At 47.7% G+C, this 16,056-nt stretch overlaps 1 protein-coding gene across 6 annotated transcripts in view; it reads left to right on the top strand.

Moving 5' to 3' along the window:
- Positions 1-16,056, top strand: part of PRDM1 (PR/SET domain 1) — a 102,214-nt gene that overhangs the window by 68,890 nt on the left and 17,268 nt on the right. For 3 of the 6 annotated variants that reach the window (XM_052781410.1, XM_052781411.1, XM_052781408.1), the window contains one exon: positions 10,579-10,827. In XM_052781410.1, coding sequence (XP_052637370.1) covers positions 10,645-10,827 — 183 coding nt within the window. In that variant the 5' untranslated portion in view covers positions 10,579-10,644. Of the gene's footprint in view, positions 1-10; positions 223-8,851; positions 9,009-10,288; positions 10,828-16,056 lie in introns of those variants that run through there. The other 3 variants (XM_052781407.1, XM_052781409.1, XM_052781406.1) reach the window with 3 other exon arrangements.

The raw sequence follows: 16,056 nt of genomic DNA, 5'->3' as shown, positions 1-16,056 counted from the left end.
AGGGGAGGGAGGAATCTGCTAGCAAGAGGAAATTCTAAAATCCTCGGAGCGGTTCCAGCAGTGCGTGTTGGGGAGCGAGAGTGCGCGTGTGGTGTGCGTGTGTGCGAGCATGCGTGTGTGTGTGTAAGGGTGTGAGAGTGAGTGACAGACTTTCCATATGGACTAAAATCCTGAGATGCATGAGCTGGAGGTGGGGGACCTGTGCTGTGTGGACACATGAAGGTACAGCTGAACAAAGAACTGTGCTGTATTTTGCTTTATGAATTAACTCCTTTTTCTTTTTGGGGGGGGCATGACGCAGGTTACTTACTTTGCTGTTAATTTGTGTTAGATTGAGTGTTAGAATGGTTTGCTGATGTGATGTGCCATCCTTTGATACTACGGGTTGCCAGCACCAGGTGTGTGTATGTGGCTGTGGGTTGGTATCCTAAATCCCTTTGAACTGTTTTCCTTCTTCCCGGTGTTTGCAGCAGAGATGTGCTGCCCACGAACTGTGTTATTTGTTTAGACTTTCCAATGGAAAGCATACATCCAAAGAGCCGTTCTGCCCTGCGTTATTCCAGTTTGTTTGTGTGCCCCACATTACGCTGCTGGCGACTTACTGTGCCTGACCTGCATTGTCAGCCCCCTCCGTTGCCTCCGGAGTCTCCGGGACAGAAGTTTCTGATACAGCAGTTTTGAGCAAGCCAGACGCAAAGTAAATGATTATATAACAAATCTGTGCTCTTCTCTGGGGTATGTTACCTGACTTGTTTGCTGCCAAGGTGGTTTTATTGTTTTGGCTGTTGGGTGGAGGGAGGAGTCTAGAACAGCAGAGGAGTCACGCTTTTGTTTTGCTTAATTATAATGTACGCTTTTAATAAGACCTTTTAGTGCCATGAATTAAATGGCATTGCAATCCTGCACAAAAAGAAAAATGCTACTGCTGTTGTAGCTGACAGCTGAGTTAGATGGCCAGCATGGGTCTGAGGCTCAGAAGCCTTTTCTTTGCTGGCTGGAGATACTGCTGGGTAAATGTGTTTACTTTTTCCTTAGTATTTATACTAGTTAATGTGTCGCACTAGATAAATCTACTTCCTGAGTCCATCTTTCAGCTTGCTCTTTTCCCTCCCAATTGACAAATGGTTTGAGTTTGACACCGTTTTATCAGTTGAGCCCCTGCTGGGTGCTGCATGCCTGCTTGTTTCTGCTTTATCCTGAAAAGTGAATTATCTGCAATATTTTGTTACCATCTAACTAGCAGTTGGCAGGCTTTCCTATATGAACTGATGTAGATTTCAGCAAGGGGAGGCTGTTGTGTTTCTCTGCAAAGCCCCGTTGTTGCTCTCCAGGAAAACAAAAGATCCCAGAGCTTTCTGCACTGCAATCTGCTGCTGTCCCACTTTCAAGGAGGTGTTTTGTTTGTTGCGGCAGCTTCCTATCTTAAAATGATAAACTGAGCGGACATGTGCGCCGTTTTAAACCTCTGTCTCCAGGGCTTTGTGTTCACTTAGGATAAAATACATTATATTGTGGTAGGCTCTGGTGTGATTTAAAGTTGGTTTAAAGATTACAAAGCAAAAGGGAAAGCATCAACATCTTTAGCAGTGGTAGTTTGATGAGGAATAGCTGTCAGGAGAAGAACTCTACTGACTTACCTCAAGTGGGTTGCAAATGCATTAGGGATTCATTAATATTAATAGTGGAATAGACATTTCCTGCATTCGTCTGACATCTTCCACGCTGTTTTTTTTTCTTTCCTTTTTTTTTTTTTTTTTTTTTTTTAAGAGCAACCTGGAGTGCAGTTTTAACATTTATTCAAGTTAATACAAGGATGATAAGCTAAAGTCAAACAGAAGGAGACCCTGAGTGTGTGGGGTCGGTCTCTAGGAGTCCTGGAATTTGGTGCTGTGCTTTAGAGAAAGATTGTGGTAAACTCTTGGGTGAGGCTTTCAGGGCAGTTTGCAAAATGGGTCCGCTAGGTACGATTGTAACCAGAATAAATTGTTGTCGGAAGAAATTGTTCTATGAGGGTGATGGGAAGGTCACTATCAAAATGGCATGTAAGGGTTAATAACCGTGTAGATTTCTAAGGTGGACAAAGTAGTGGCTTGTTCACAAGTTCAGGGGTGAAAAAAGAAAACCCAAATCATTCTTCAGTATCCAGATGTTTTGTGAGGTTGGCTGAACAGTTCAGTTTGAAAAATATAGATAAAAGGTAATTTTTACTTGTTTTCCATCTTTTAAGTCCTGTGATGCGCATTTTCATGCTTCTGCTCTTTCACCAGCAGGCTTCCAAGCTTTCTTTAAAAAAAAAAAAAAAGAAATTTGAGGAAAAACACCAAATATCTTTTGAGATGTAAAATAAAACCAAGAATATTGTCGGCACCAGGAACATGTAATTGCGATGATTGTTTTTCAGTGTCCTGCACAGCACATCACAATTTCACCCACTGAGCCCTTTAACTAGGAGAACTCATGGTAGTAAAGTGAGGCAAGGGCTTGCTTTTTACAGAAAACACAGCTAAGAGTCTCAGTCCGTAAAATGTCAAAAGGAAAAACGATAAGCCCCCAAAAAGCGCCTAGTCTGGCAAGACTAGTGATGCAGCAGCTACAAACGCAGAAGTGCACACGAGTTTGGCAGCTCTTACTGATAGGGCAATGTGAATTGTCAGTGTGCGTCTGCTCTACTTGTTGAGCCTAATGAAAAGTACAGTTTAATCACTGGTGTGCCAAATTGACCATGATTAGCTGTTATTGCAGATTAGTGCATTGTCTGGGGCTCCAGAATTATTGATCCGGGTGCTGTGCTCTGGTGTTTTCCGTGCCCTCTATCGTAACCTCTTCTTAATGCTTAGGGGAGGGAAGCAGGAAAGGAGAGTAGGAGGGAAGAAGTCCAGATGGGAAGAAAACAGGTCCTGAAAAGACCATATCGGAACTAGGTCAGGTACTCTGGAGATTAAAGAAGCATGCTTCATCCCTGGATGCAGGAGGCAGGGACAAGTAGCATACAATTACGAGGAATTAGAACGGCAACAAGTAGTGCAGATTTATCAGCTTTAATTGTCTATTGTCAGGACAGAGCCCTTCTTGTAGATCAGGCGCTGCCAATGCTTTAATACCTCTAATGGACTCTCTATTGTGGGATTATCTCTCCTAAGGACAATGTCTTTCTTAAAACTAGTTGTTTTGGGAGAGGGAGAAAAAAAAAGAAAAAAAGAAGTAGCTGCAGCCCTCGTTTTTTTTTCTCTGGTTTGTCACATTCTGCAGGAAGTAGGTGAGAGCCCAGTGTTGCCATTCTGTCAGCAGCGCTATTCCTTCAGGGGAACTGATAGATACCTATTGAACATTAACCCCCTTTGCTCCACCTTCCCCAACGAGCTCCTCCAGAAACAATAGCTGGTTGATAAAGAGCAGATAAGGAAGGACACCCGGCTTAAGAATCTCTCAGCTATCTTTATTTTAAAAGCTTTCCTGGGTTTTGCAAAGTAAACATTACAACATTTAAAGAAGGATAAGGTGTCAACTATTTAATGAGAAGTTGTGTTTAATAGCAGAGGAATTCTTCCCTCCCCCAGCCAACACACAGGTATGAAAAGACTGTTATTTCACCACCCTGGAGTAGGAAAGGTGGAGAAATGACAACTGTACTCTTAGAAGCTTAAAAAGTGGTCCTTCGGCCCTCCCCTGCCAGATTGCCTAATCAGCTCTAAACATACAGTCACTGTTTCGAATCCTGTGGTCCTAGATGCACGGTAGTGCATTGCTGCATCTGTGATAATCTGTGGGTAAATATTTTCGTTTCCACCATATGCGCTTTGTCATGGTGTGTAGCTGTTGTTTTTGTTAATCTGTTTTGAAACGCACTCTGTGGCCAGTTCTTTGTCTGAGAAAAGTGGCGTGGTTCCACCCATGGGTCTCATCCTCCTTCTGCTGTGTTCATCAGCTCCATGAGATTGGGTAGCCTGGAGAGTATCTGAAATGAAAACTGAATTGTGCAGGAACAGAGTCCGAAGCTCCACCGTGGTTCATATCACTATGACTTAACCAGGCAGGCTGAGGAGAGAATACCCCAGAAAGTGTCATGACTGCCAAGTTGGGAAGAGACATGAAAGTTGAATTAATGCAATTAATTCTGAGGTGGCTTCATTATTTCAGATTGTTGTGAGCTTGTTGCGAGGCCAATGTCTTTGAAATATTTACAGGAGTCAGCCTTCTACCATATGTATACCGTCCCATCCCTCCTCCATAACAATCTGGAAATCAGCCTATTTTAAAAGGAAGATTTCCCAAAGAACACCCTTTTGTCAGTCCTCTGTCACCAGTAAGGTTGGAAAGTGGTTGGAATGGGTTGGCCTGGTTTTCGTTCATTTTTCCTCAGACTCAGTTGCTATGGACAGAATATTCAAAAGTCCGTGTTTGAGATGTGGAAGGCTGATTTTTGTGCTCAGGTTTTCTTGTCCGGTATAAACTTGGGTTGGCAGAAACATGCAAAGACAATACAAGCGCTGTTGTATGGGCTCCTGGCTATCATCCCAGCCTCTCCCAAGACCACCATCACTCAAAAGTGTGATGGGAAGGCTGATGGTAACCAAGGGGGGAACAGCTGTGGTCTTCACCGTGAGGCACTTCCCTTCTCATAAGGGAGGAAGAGATGGCTCCTTACGTTTAGTCCAGACCCTGAAGTCTGCTGCCTTTTCCCACAATGAAAAGAAGTGTAGTGACAAAGCCTCTGCTGCTGCTGCTTTCTCAATACCTTCACCCCAGCTTGCTTCCTGGGAAACAAGAGCGAGTGGCTTCAGCCTGTTTCGCCTTTGCTGCTCAGCTGCTTTCCCAGCGAAGAGAAGCCTAACTTCTCACAGTGACTTCTTGCCCTCCTGATAGCAGACCCACACAGCCTCAGCTCCTTCTTCTCAAACTCGAGCCTCAACAAGAGGAAACGGCTGAAGCTTAGTTCTTGCTTCTGTGTGCTGCAAGAATGTTTTTTCCATTGGAGGAGGGTTGGTTTTGGCTTATTCATAAGTCATCTGAGCAGTATTTTAATAAGGCCTAGCTGGAAACAAAAAGGAATATGGTATTTTAGTTTGACTCCTTTTTTCTCTTTTTAAGGAAAATTTATTGAGAGGATAAAACAACAGAAATCAAAAGAGATGTTAAGGCTTGCACTAGGCAGTAGCTGAGAGTGCAGCCAAAAGATCTGCTCTTGGTATTGCACAGCTGAGACAAAAATAAACGTAAAGGCATTTGGAAGTGCTACGAGGCAATGACCAGGGTGCTCTGTAATTAAAGGCAGTCCCTGAAAGCTGCATGTGTTAATTCAAAAGCCTCCTGGCTACAACATACACCACCTCAAATGCCCTTGCAAAAACCTTCATGTAGATTCAAGTGCAATTTTAATTTCTCTCCTTATAGGCAATACCATGCTGAAGTCGTCCAGGGCATACAAAGCCTCTGAGATCGTATCTGAAGCCTATAGGCTGTGCTTTGCAAAGGTCAGGCCAGTCTGTGAGAAGGCGGCTGTAACTTTTCCTGTTGCACAGTCACTAGAGCGTGCTGGATCTCCCTCTTTCCCTTGAATCTGACAGCAACCACGTTTTCAGAAACATGGCCCCAAAACAGGAGTGTATCTCAGCAGAACTTGAAAGCAAGTTCTTCTTTGAGTTTGATTCTCGGTTGGCTTCTAAAAGATGTGCAGTCGTGCAACTACATCATGTACCTTCTCCGAGTAATGACCACAACTGGTCCCCAAATGTTTACCAGCACAAGGATGCCTACATGCAGGAAGTGGGAAATGGGGGTGGGTCTGGTAGTTACTCTTGATGTGGTCAATCTGCCACTGACCTTGTTTGGGGAAGGGGAAGGGGAGGATGTGAAAATGAGACTGTGCTTTAATCTCGTGTGCATTTTATCTCCCCTCCAACTTTCTAAAGAAGTTTCATCTATTAGAGCCAGCTCCCTTCCCTCCTTCTTCCCCTTAGAATTACAGCAGGCACAGGGAGAACAGCAGCAGCAGCAGCAGCGGCAGCTGAGGCCGAGTTGCGCAGGCTTGTTGTTGAGCTGAAGTGGCGATAGCATCAAAGGAAATGGATGGGGATTTCTGAGATCAGAGCTGTTAGGGCCATTCATGATTTGTTGCCAGGCTGAAAGCTGCTGCAGAGAGAGCTGCCTGAGAAATGCTGATTAATACAGTAATTGAGGTTTTCTATGAGCGAGAAGGAAAAAATGAAAATATGACTAAAAATGTTCTTTTTGAAATGAACAACATTTTGAGATTGCACATTCCAGACAATAGTGGCTACTGGTATGAAAGATTTCTATAAAAGAGCAGAAAACTTCTGGTTGAACAGGGCATCTTTTTATGTTTCTCTATTAAGGAGGAAGGTCAGAAGGTCAGTCTATATATTTCTTTAATGGTGGAGTTTCCTTTGTGATTCTTACTTTAGTACACATTCTTAACAATTTGTTTCTGTCTCTTCTTTCTTGATAAACTTAGTTTTATTCCAGATCAGGCACCGTTAGGCTAGACCTGCACGCCACCGAAATCCCTTCTCCTGCGCTACAGTAGTGCTGGGCTCAGCTTCACTGAGACACCTGGAGCTAATTTCAGGATAGCCTCGGAGTGTGCCACGGAGTTATTTGAAGTCTGTAGGCTTCATAGGCTGTACTCGCCTCCCCAGGCTCCAGGGAGAGAGCCGCACTGATCTGGGATATTGGCATCCTCCTGTTGTCCTGACAAATATTTCACTTCATCTGATCCGATCTAATCTAATCTCTGCTGCTGCTTATTCTTCTTCTCCAGCCCAAAAGCATTCTCAGTTCCTTGAAAGGCAGATTTGCTTTTCTTCTGCTCTCCTTCACATTAAGAAGACCAGCCCCTGAAGGAAACATATCAACCCTTTTTTCTTGTCTCCCCCTCCCCCCGACCTTTTTTTTTTTTTTTTTACTTTCAAGCTAACAGGGAAGTGAAAAGCTCTAAAACAGCTGCCTCTCGGAGTGAGACTATTTTTCGGTAAAATAATCACCTTCAGTATGACTACATTGTTTTTCTGTTCTATGCGGTGTGACTCAGCATCACTTAATTAACCCAATCAAGTAGGCCGGATTTCTCTCCTTTAATGAATGGTTCTTCCTACTTCAGAGCCTTCCTAGACCTCATTTTGGATATGCCTCAGTTTTACTGGGTATATCCAATTACATTTATATCCTTCAGCCCAGTGCTCGGGCCACCTCTCGTGTGGAATTATGCTGTGGTGGAAGTTAAGCCAGGACACTCACTTGCAAGCAGTTGCCCTACTTATGTCTGCTGCCACAAGCCCTCCTGTGTTAGCGCATACGGAAGGTCTTTACAGAGATAAACTATTCTGAGCACCTCTCAGACTGAAAATGGCAAGTATAATCCTTTCCACACATCTTTTTATCAGAGCGTGGAGGAGCAGGTTAAGGGAAAGGGATGTGTGTCAGAGAGAGACAGGTACCCGATTACATAAAACACGCTTTTTTTTCTTTCTCCCTTTTTCCTGTGAAGAAATGTGTAACACCCAGATCACCCCAAACTATAACTGTGTGTGTGTTTAGAATAAGAATTTGAAACTAGCTGCCACGTGAAGTGCTGGGAAAGCGATGAGAAATACGCTTGCAGACGTGTGAGAAGAAGGAAAAGTAGTAGAGTGGCTTCGCAGTGAAGCAGCTAGCATTCGCGCTGGGCTGTAGATGGCTATAAATGGAATTGTGCATCACTGTTCCTCTGAGCCCGAGGACGCCTCGCTGAAGAGACAGGACCACTGAAGGAAGTAAGGAATCTGGTTGTTTTGTAATGAGAAGCAGGAATGCTCTTAATAATAAACAAACAGGACATTGTATGCCATCATCACAGGATGTCCTTCCTTCAGCCAGCACGCTGACTTGGATCGGAAGAAAAAAAATGGGGTGCAGGGTCCGCTAATTGCTATACCAATCCTCCTTCCATCACCAGTGTGCTCCCGGATGGTCGCTTGCATGCTGCCCTGCGCAAGATCAGCGCCCGTTTTCTTACGGCGCTGCGAAAGAGGCATCGAGTTAGGAAATGCTGCCTGCCTTTCCCTGCTCTTGTGAGCTTCCCTGCTGTTACTTAGGGAGAGGGGGAAGATTTTATGTAAAGGAAGAAACAGAAATGTGTTTCCCGATTCCCTTTACAAGCGCCGATTAGAAGGAGACTCTGGCAAGGGATAAAATCACAACTCTGAAACTCCCGAATTGGTCCTATCAAGTAAAGCACTACAGTGGTTAAGGTTTGGGAGTAAGCACTTTAAATCGGGTTTTAATCGATATTCTGGGACCCGTGAGTCATTTTAATTGTTGTTTTTATACTGTTCTATCTAGTCAAATTGAGGGAGAACGAAAGTGGGTACGTGTAGACCTCTGGAGCCTAAAATAGCACGAAAGGCAGTTTTTACTAGAAATCTGTCTCACGCGTACTTCTCCTGAAGCGCAGAGGTGCCTGCCGCCGCCCGCCAGACCCAGGCCGCTGGGCAGCGCCGCGGCTCTCCCTGCTTACACAGAGGCCGTCCCATCTTGGTCGACAGGGGAGGAAAAATTAACAATAATTAAAAAAAAACCCCACCACCACCACCACCACCACCCCCCCCCCCCCCGGTGGGTGGCGTGGGGGCTCGGCGCAGGGCAGGGACGGGCAGGTAGAGCCCCACCCCCCGCGCTGTGGGGAGAGGGAGGGGCCGGGCCGGGCCGGGCCGGTGGGCGAGCGCGAGCGGCGGGCGGGCTGCGCGCGAGCGGCAGGCGGGCGGGCGGGCGGCCCGAGCGCGCGGCTGTGGCAGGCGGCCCCCCAGCGTTTCCCAGCGGCAAGAGCAGGGCGCGCGGCAGCACCTGTCTGACAGCGGGGGAGGAGCGGGAGGGGAGCGGCGGCTGGAGGTGTGAGTCAGTCTCCCGGGGACCCAGCCGCTGGAAGGAAGGAGAAATGTTTACTCGGTAGAGATGAGCCAGGTTTGCCGCCGACGGTGGGCTTCGCTGTGGAAACGCGCGCGGACTCTGCCCCGGTAAGCGGCGCGATGACCCCCCCGCACCCCTCCCCTCACCCCCCTCCCCCCCCCCGCCCGCCCACCTCCCCGGCTCCGTCTTCTCGCCGGCCCCGGCGCCCGAAGGACGCAGCAAAAGTTCTCCTCGTCGCCTCTCCCGGGTCGGGAGCGCTCCTCTGATCGGCGTTAACCCTTTCGCTCCGCCGCGCAACTGCCACCGCCCCGAGTTTCGCTGTTAAGTCTCCTCTCCCCCTTCTAATACCGAGAGTCAGTAGCTGCCGCACCGCTGGCCTCGACTGCCGCCGGGACGGGGCGCGGGGGCTGGCCCCGAGGCGCCTGAGGGGGAGCTGCCTGCCGCGACCCCCCGCCTCAGCCTCTCCGGGCAGTTGCCGGCGGCTGCGGGCGGCCCGGCCGTGCCCCCCCCCCCCACCCCCCCCGGCGCGGGAGGGGCGGTCCCGGGGGGGGGGTGCGCCGGGGGTCTCCTCTTAACCCGGAGTCAGTCAGCCCTTAACCTCTTCCTCGGAGGATCGTGCTCTTTCAGTCTTCGCGTTTCGCTTTTCCCGGAGGAGGGGTGTGAATTTCACGGTAGCTGCGTATCCGAAATGGAAAAATGAAGGGATTTTACGCCGGGCTTGAACGTCATTCCCATCTACCGGCGTAGGCACAGATTTTGGTCCCTAATGAACCTTATGGGAAGAGCCCGACCTAGTAGTACCTGTGTGGGGATAGGTTTGATAACAGTGCTTCTGCCCTGAATAGATAGAGGGGCTGAAGGACTTGGTGGAATTGTCCTGCGAGGCTCCTATCCAGTGCTTTGAGACAGTAACTCTCGGAGGTACCATCAACATCAGAAGGGATAGAAAAACTTTTTTAAAATTATTTATTTATTTCCCCCGCGCCTTTTCTTTTTTGGCCCCCGAGAATGTGTTGCAGTGCTTTGTGAAGGGCTGCTGCTGCTGCTGCTGCAGTGATGCTGGCAGGATGTCGGCTTTCTCAGCCTTCCATGCCAAAGGATAAGGGGACGTCAGGAGGAGGCGGGGGGGCCAGGTTGTTTTGAAAGTTGTTTGTGTGTTGAAAGCCGGTGGGAAAGTTCAGGCTTCCCCATTTGGAAGAGGCAAGGCTGGGTTCCGCTCTTCCAACATGCGCTTTCCATTTTTAGCTTCATTCAGACGCAGACAGCAGCTCCTTTCCTCTTCCTCTCCTTGTTTGTGACACTTTTCTGAGGCAGCTTTTCCACAGGCAACTAAGTGGTCTCGCGGCCATGACCCCACATTTTCTTCAGCATAGAATATTTTTTTTCTCTCCGAGGCATTAAGGAAAGGGTCTGAAAAAGGTAAAGTGGTTGTCAGCCTAGGGATTTTTTCCTCTTTGTTTTTGTTCCCTCCTCATGATTACCGAGGCAGGCGTTTTAAGGCGCTGCTTCAGTCAGAGCAGCTTCGTTTACACTGCTTTTTGGCTATTACTCAACTGTACCAACTATCCTGCATACGCTTTTAAAGTGTCACAGACTACTGTATTAGTCACGCTGTCTCAACGGAAACCACAACACTGAAGGACAATGAGGATTAAAGGCTGTTTTCTTATTTTCCAGGCTGCTACACAGTGTAGCTCGGACGCTGTGAGTTTCAAGAATCTGGTGAAAGGGAGAGAGTGGACAATGAAAATGGACATGGAGGATGCTGACATGACTCTGTGGACGGAAGCCGATTTTGAAGAGAAGTGCACATACATTGTAAACGATCACCCGTTGGATCCCAGTGCCGACGGAGGCACCTTAACTCAGGCAGAGGCTTCCTTGCCAAGGAACTTGACTTTCAAATACGCATCTAACTGCAAAGAGGTAAGCGGCAACGCTCTGGGGAAGGTTGGAGTCAGGCAAGCCAAATCACAGCGCTTTGGAAAGTGTGTGCTCACCCTGGCTTCCATTCTTTGACACACACCCCCCCCCCCCCAACAACAACAAATGCTGCCTCCTGGCTTTTAAGATGGGACCCTAATAGCTCTTTTAAAAAACTGTGAGCTGGTCATCTGTCATGTAATATTTTCACTGGAAATCGTAGCCAGCCTATCCCTGAAACTGGTTCTGTACCAATTCGCAAACAGTTAAATTTTCACACAATTTGAACAGCATCTGAATAAGCATATTTAAACTGTGGGGTAGTTCTCTGTGCCAATTTCTAGACTGCTGTTTGCCAGGACCATTCATTGCCTCTGGCTCAGAGATTAAAGTGCCTCGGTTGTCCAATAAATAGCTTTAAAAAAAGTAGAGGGGAAAAAAAAAAAAAACAACAAATTCCTGGAAATGTGTTTAATTATTTCTTTTTGTTTTCCCTTTGGTTATGAAATTGCTTTATTCTTTTCGCGAGCTTGCTGTATTCCTGACTTCCTAAATTCTTAAAAACTCCGGCATGTCGGTTAAGGAAGTGATGGTAGAACTGTAGCAAGCTTGACAGAAGGGTGGCCGTAGCTTAAATTAACTTTTGTTTATCTGGGACAGTATCTTCACTGGTAGCTAGCCGTGCGAGTCTGTCCTATCCTTGTCCCTGGAGTGGGTACATTCTTTGTTGTTGTTTCAGAAGGGCTGGAAAGAAATGAGCCCGGATGAGCAATTTGGTTTTGTGTTTACTCCTTCATATAGAGTAGCTATTATAGCTAGGTGTGATGTTCGGCAGGGTAATAACCAAGGGACAACCCTTCATTTCTCCTTGTGCTGAGACTTGTGGTATAGCAGCTATTACCTGTGCTTCTACTTTGGCTAAACATACTGACCACAGAGCTGAAAAGAAGAGGTACACTCATCCGTGCCTATCAAATATTTCCTTCCAAAGTAGGTACTTGTTTAATCCTGCATACAGAAATGGGGCCGGACCCCCAGCTGGAGGGTATTGGCACCGTGGAATTTAGCTTGGCAGTGCCTAATACAGTGCCTAGTAGGTTTGGTAAGAGGTTAAAGCGAAATTCTCCTTAAAATCACTCTTCTCTTCCCATATGCCCTGCCCTGCCCTGCAGAACTTTGGCAGAGAAAGAACACGCTCCAGAAAAAAAGTGCGAAACCTTGCTTTGTGTTATTGCATTGTTAGATAGGTCTTACTTTGGCGGGGGGGGGGGGGGGAGGTAAAGCTGCGACTCCACTGTGTGATACAGGAGGATTTCTTGGTTGAAGGATGAACTTAGAGCGCGACAGCTCGGGCAGATCCTCAGCAGCCGGCTGGTGACTGATTGGCTGCTCGGGCTGCTTGCTCTCTCTGCCCCCGTTTAGTCCTGCTGCCGTGGTAGGAGACGTCCAAGGAGCTTTCAGAATTCCCAGCACTGTGTTTGGAAACAGCGAGGTGTAATTTCCTTACGCTATAGCTCAGGTCAGTGAATCAGGGTAGGAGGATTGCTGCCATCTCTGTGTAAGAGGTGGGGGGAGAGTGAAGTCGTTGAAAGATTCCTGGTTCTTCCTTGTAAAATGTGACCCATGCAGCTCCCTGCTAGTGGGAGTCTGAATATAGGACATCCTCCTTTTGTTCTCCAAAGTTCCCCCGGTCTTTTATTTGCACTGAATAGCACCTACCGTAAGGAGCGATAGGAACTTTCGAACCCTGAGTATTTCTAAGGTAGCTCTGAAAGAAAGGGCCAATCTGTTACTTTTTTTCCCCACGTTCTGTGAAAGCTACAGTCCTGTGAATGTACGGACAGGTCACTCCTTTGCTACTTGTCTGCAGGGTGAAATAGTTGTAAATGGCATAATCCGCTTGCATTCTAGCAACTTCAGACATGAAACATTTTTTTCTGCCTGCGTTCCAAGTTTGATTTTGTTCAGTGGGGTCAGGACTGGGTGTGTGTTGCTCTTGCACATCAGTGTTTGTGGGGTCAGCGAGGGAGTCTGATTCTGGTTTGAACCTCATGGAAAACCACTGGAGTCCTGACAGCTCGATAGGGTGGGTTTTTTTCTCTTGCGAAAGGATGAGGTAAGACTTCGGGGGATGCATGCATGCGTGTTTGCCAGTGGGTTTCAGATGTGAGCTGTCTTCATTGTTAACTTTGGGGAGAGCTGTGGCTTCATCTGGTTGAGAGTTTTAAATGCTGAGTCAGTTTATTGACAAAAACATATATAATACATCGCTTGTGAAATGCTAGTACTGTCATGATTAGATCATTAAATCCTAGTGCTGTCATGATTAGTATTATATCTCCACTTGGAGTAGGAAAAGTACTGCGTGCCTGCTTAGGAGGAAGGAAGTACAACCGCTGTTGTTTGGGGAGGGTTGTTTTTTGTGTTTCTTTTCCTTGCACGCTTTGTGAAGCGAGTAGCTCCTCTTTAAAGGTTTATTGAATTTGCAAGGGAGTCCATGACACGTCATACTCTTGTTTATTCTTGGATCTTGATCGGGGATTTTTCTGAAGGACACATTTTTCATTATGAGTTCACAGTATGTGTCAGCATTTTAAAAAATGAATTACTACTGCTCGTAACATTTTAGGCTGCTAGATTTACATGAAGTCATTTATTTATTTCTATGCGTGAATTATTTATCCTTTCCTCCAGGTTTAGCAATTGACAAAAAATGGTGAAATGTAGTGCCAAAATCATGCTCTAGAAAGCCACATGTGAATGATCTTTTTCATGCAGATGTTTGAAAACATTTTTTTCAGTAATTTTTCCCTTGGTCTTAGTCCTTAAAGCCCAAGCAGCCCTTCTTGATACAAAGTGCCAGTTATTCTGCTGTCTGGAACATGACTAGTGCCTCACCCTGGTCTGTGAGCTTGACAGAGAGAAACGTACCTCAGCAAACCCATTACTTGCTGCATTTCTCTGATAAGGCAGTTTCTCAGAGACAGGCCCTGAATCAAGCAGTGATTTTGAGCTGTTACGAAGTGTGTCTCACTGACCTCAGACACTTGCTCTTCCCTACTGCTTTTATATTATTTCTTCTATACGTGATCACTGAGGAAGCGGTCTGAAAGCATTTTATTTCATGGCATCTCTTTTAGAAAACTGGTCACTGAATGAAGGGGTAAAATTTATGTGGGCTTGTGTAACTGTAGAACTAGTAGTTAAAAAAAAAAAAAAAATCAGTGTTATTCCAGGACACATGATGGCCTTCCCTGTTTGCCTTTGGAGAATCCTGTTATGTCACTGAAGCCAGTAAGAGTTTAGTGGATTTTTTTTTTTTTTAATTATTTTTAAAGCAGTTTGGTGGTTGCATTGCAGAATACCCTCCCCTTGCAGAATTAGCCGGGGTCGTTGTTTACCTCCAGTGCCCCCTCCCTCCCCACACAAAGGTGCAGGCGCGTCGGTCTTTCTTTGAAAGCGCCTTGGAATACCAGATTTGGAAGCGGAGCCCGTCCGTCTCTTGTCCGGGGGCCGCGGGCAGGGCGGGATGCGCTCTGCCACCCGGACTGCCGACCAGGCCTGGCGGGCTCCGGGCGTGCCCGTGCCCGCCGCCCAGCTCCCGGCCGCCGCCGGCCCCCGGCGCCGCATTAGGACCCTGGTCAGTTCCAGGGCCGCCGCCGCCGCCGCCGTCCCGGGCTGCTCCCGGCCCCGGGCTCCCCGCGCCGGGCCAGCCCGCAGGCGGCCGGGCTCTCCCCGCCAGCCCGGCTGGGCGCCGCCGCTGCAGCGCCGCCAGGTTGCAGCTGGCCCCCGCTCGCCGGCCGGCTCCTCTCGGCGCGTCCCGTCCCGCTCGGACCGAGGGGCGAGCGGGTTAGCTCAGCCCGGCCTCGGCAGGAGCCACACAGCTGCCCGCAGGGCCGAGAACCCTCCTCGCGGCTTCAGGCTAACGTTGGACTTCGTGCTGGAAATGCTGTTTTACTGAAAGGAAAAATGTGGTAGCGGCCGGCTTGCAAGAGCGTTGAAAGTTGGAGCTTTGAAGGGAGAGGGGGTAAGTGTCTGTAGAGAGGAAATTGTTCTGAAAATAGCACGTTGCTCCCTTACGGCGTGCTTCAGACCCTGAAGGCTGCGCAAGGGCAGTTAGGTTTTTATTTGTGGGGGGCGAGCTCAGGTCATGCTCCCCTGTGGTTCCCTGCCACGAGGCTGTTTCGGAAAGTCTCATCGCAGAGATGCAGCAGCGTGCTGAAGGACACCTGGTGGACACAAGTCTGAAATGCCTCTCTGCCACGGCTTTTCGGCAGCCTGGAGACAGCTTCCCCTCAGCTCTGGACGTGGAGTTCCTTCGCTCTTTCGCCTACAAGCCCTCGGCAGCTCTGTGCTTCGTGGCCTCTTGTTAAGCCGCCCCCGCCTAAGCAAGCTACGGCAGGGCAGGAGCCCCTTTTGGCTGCAGCAGGGGGGGCTGCGGGCAGCCTGTAGCCAGCCTGTCCTGGCACTGCTGGAACCCCTCTCCTGAGGGGTACCCCTCCTCGACCACAGCAGCTGAGCTCGTGGGGGCACAACGGAGGCCAGGAATTGCTGACCAGAAGGCCACCCTTGGTTAAAAGTCGTCTGGACAGCTTTAGTCTGGTGTAGCAAAACTTCAGTGGGCACACACGGATGTGCAGAACATCCTCTGCCAAAATAACCTTCTGATGGGTGCAGGGTGAGAAATCGTCTTCATGTTCAGCTGTGCCAGGGGAAAAGCAAACACTGCATGTAAGGTCGATATCAAAAAGTATCTGCTGTGTCAGACACCAGTTGAGTGAGTGTTTCAAGTTGACTAGTTTGAGGAGTGATTTCTAGAGATTCTGAGAATTTCATTAAAGTCATTTTAATTAAGGCCAAAATATTTTAAAACCATGAAAAAACTCAAGCTACCATGCAGTAAAACTGGTAGGGTGTGCTGTAGCTTGGTTGTGAACTTTTCATGAGAGGGCAGATGGATGTAAATGAAGATATATGGGGAAGATGAGAAGAACATCTGCCTTTTTCAGCTCTCTATGAGAAATGTACAAGCAAGACAAAAATAAAACTGAGCCACTGAGCTTGTTTCAGCTTGTGGTAGGTGTAGGAAAATTTCTGGAAGTCCCTTTTCTCTCTCTTCAGTCCAGATGCACAGATCAATGGAGCATTTAACTACCTCTACTGTTGATGTTTAATTTTTTTTGTAGTGTGCTGAAACACATGTTGAAACACAGACGAGCGCAAACAGCCACC

This window comes from Harpia harpyja, chromosome 3 (assembly GCF_026419915.1).
Source record: "Harpia harpyja isolate bHarHar1 chromosome 3, bHarHar1 primary haplotype, whole genome shotgun sequence".
Lineage (NCBI taxonomy): Eukaryota > Metazoa > Chordata > Aves > Accipitriformes > Accipitridae > Harpia > Harpia harpyja.
Note: the sequence above shows the minus strand (reverse complement) of the source record. Positions and strands in the feature narration are given on the sequence as shown.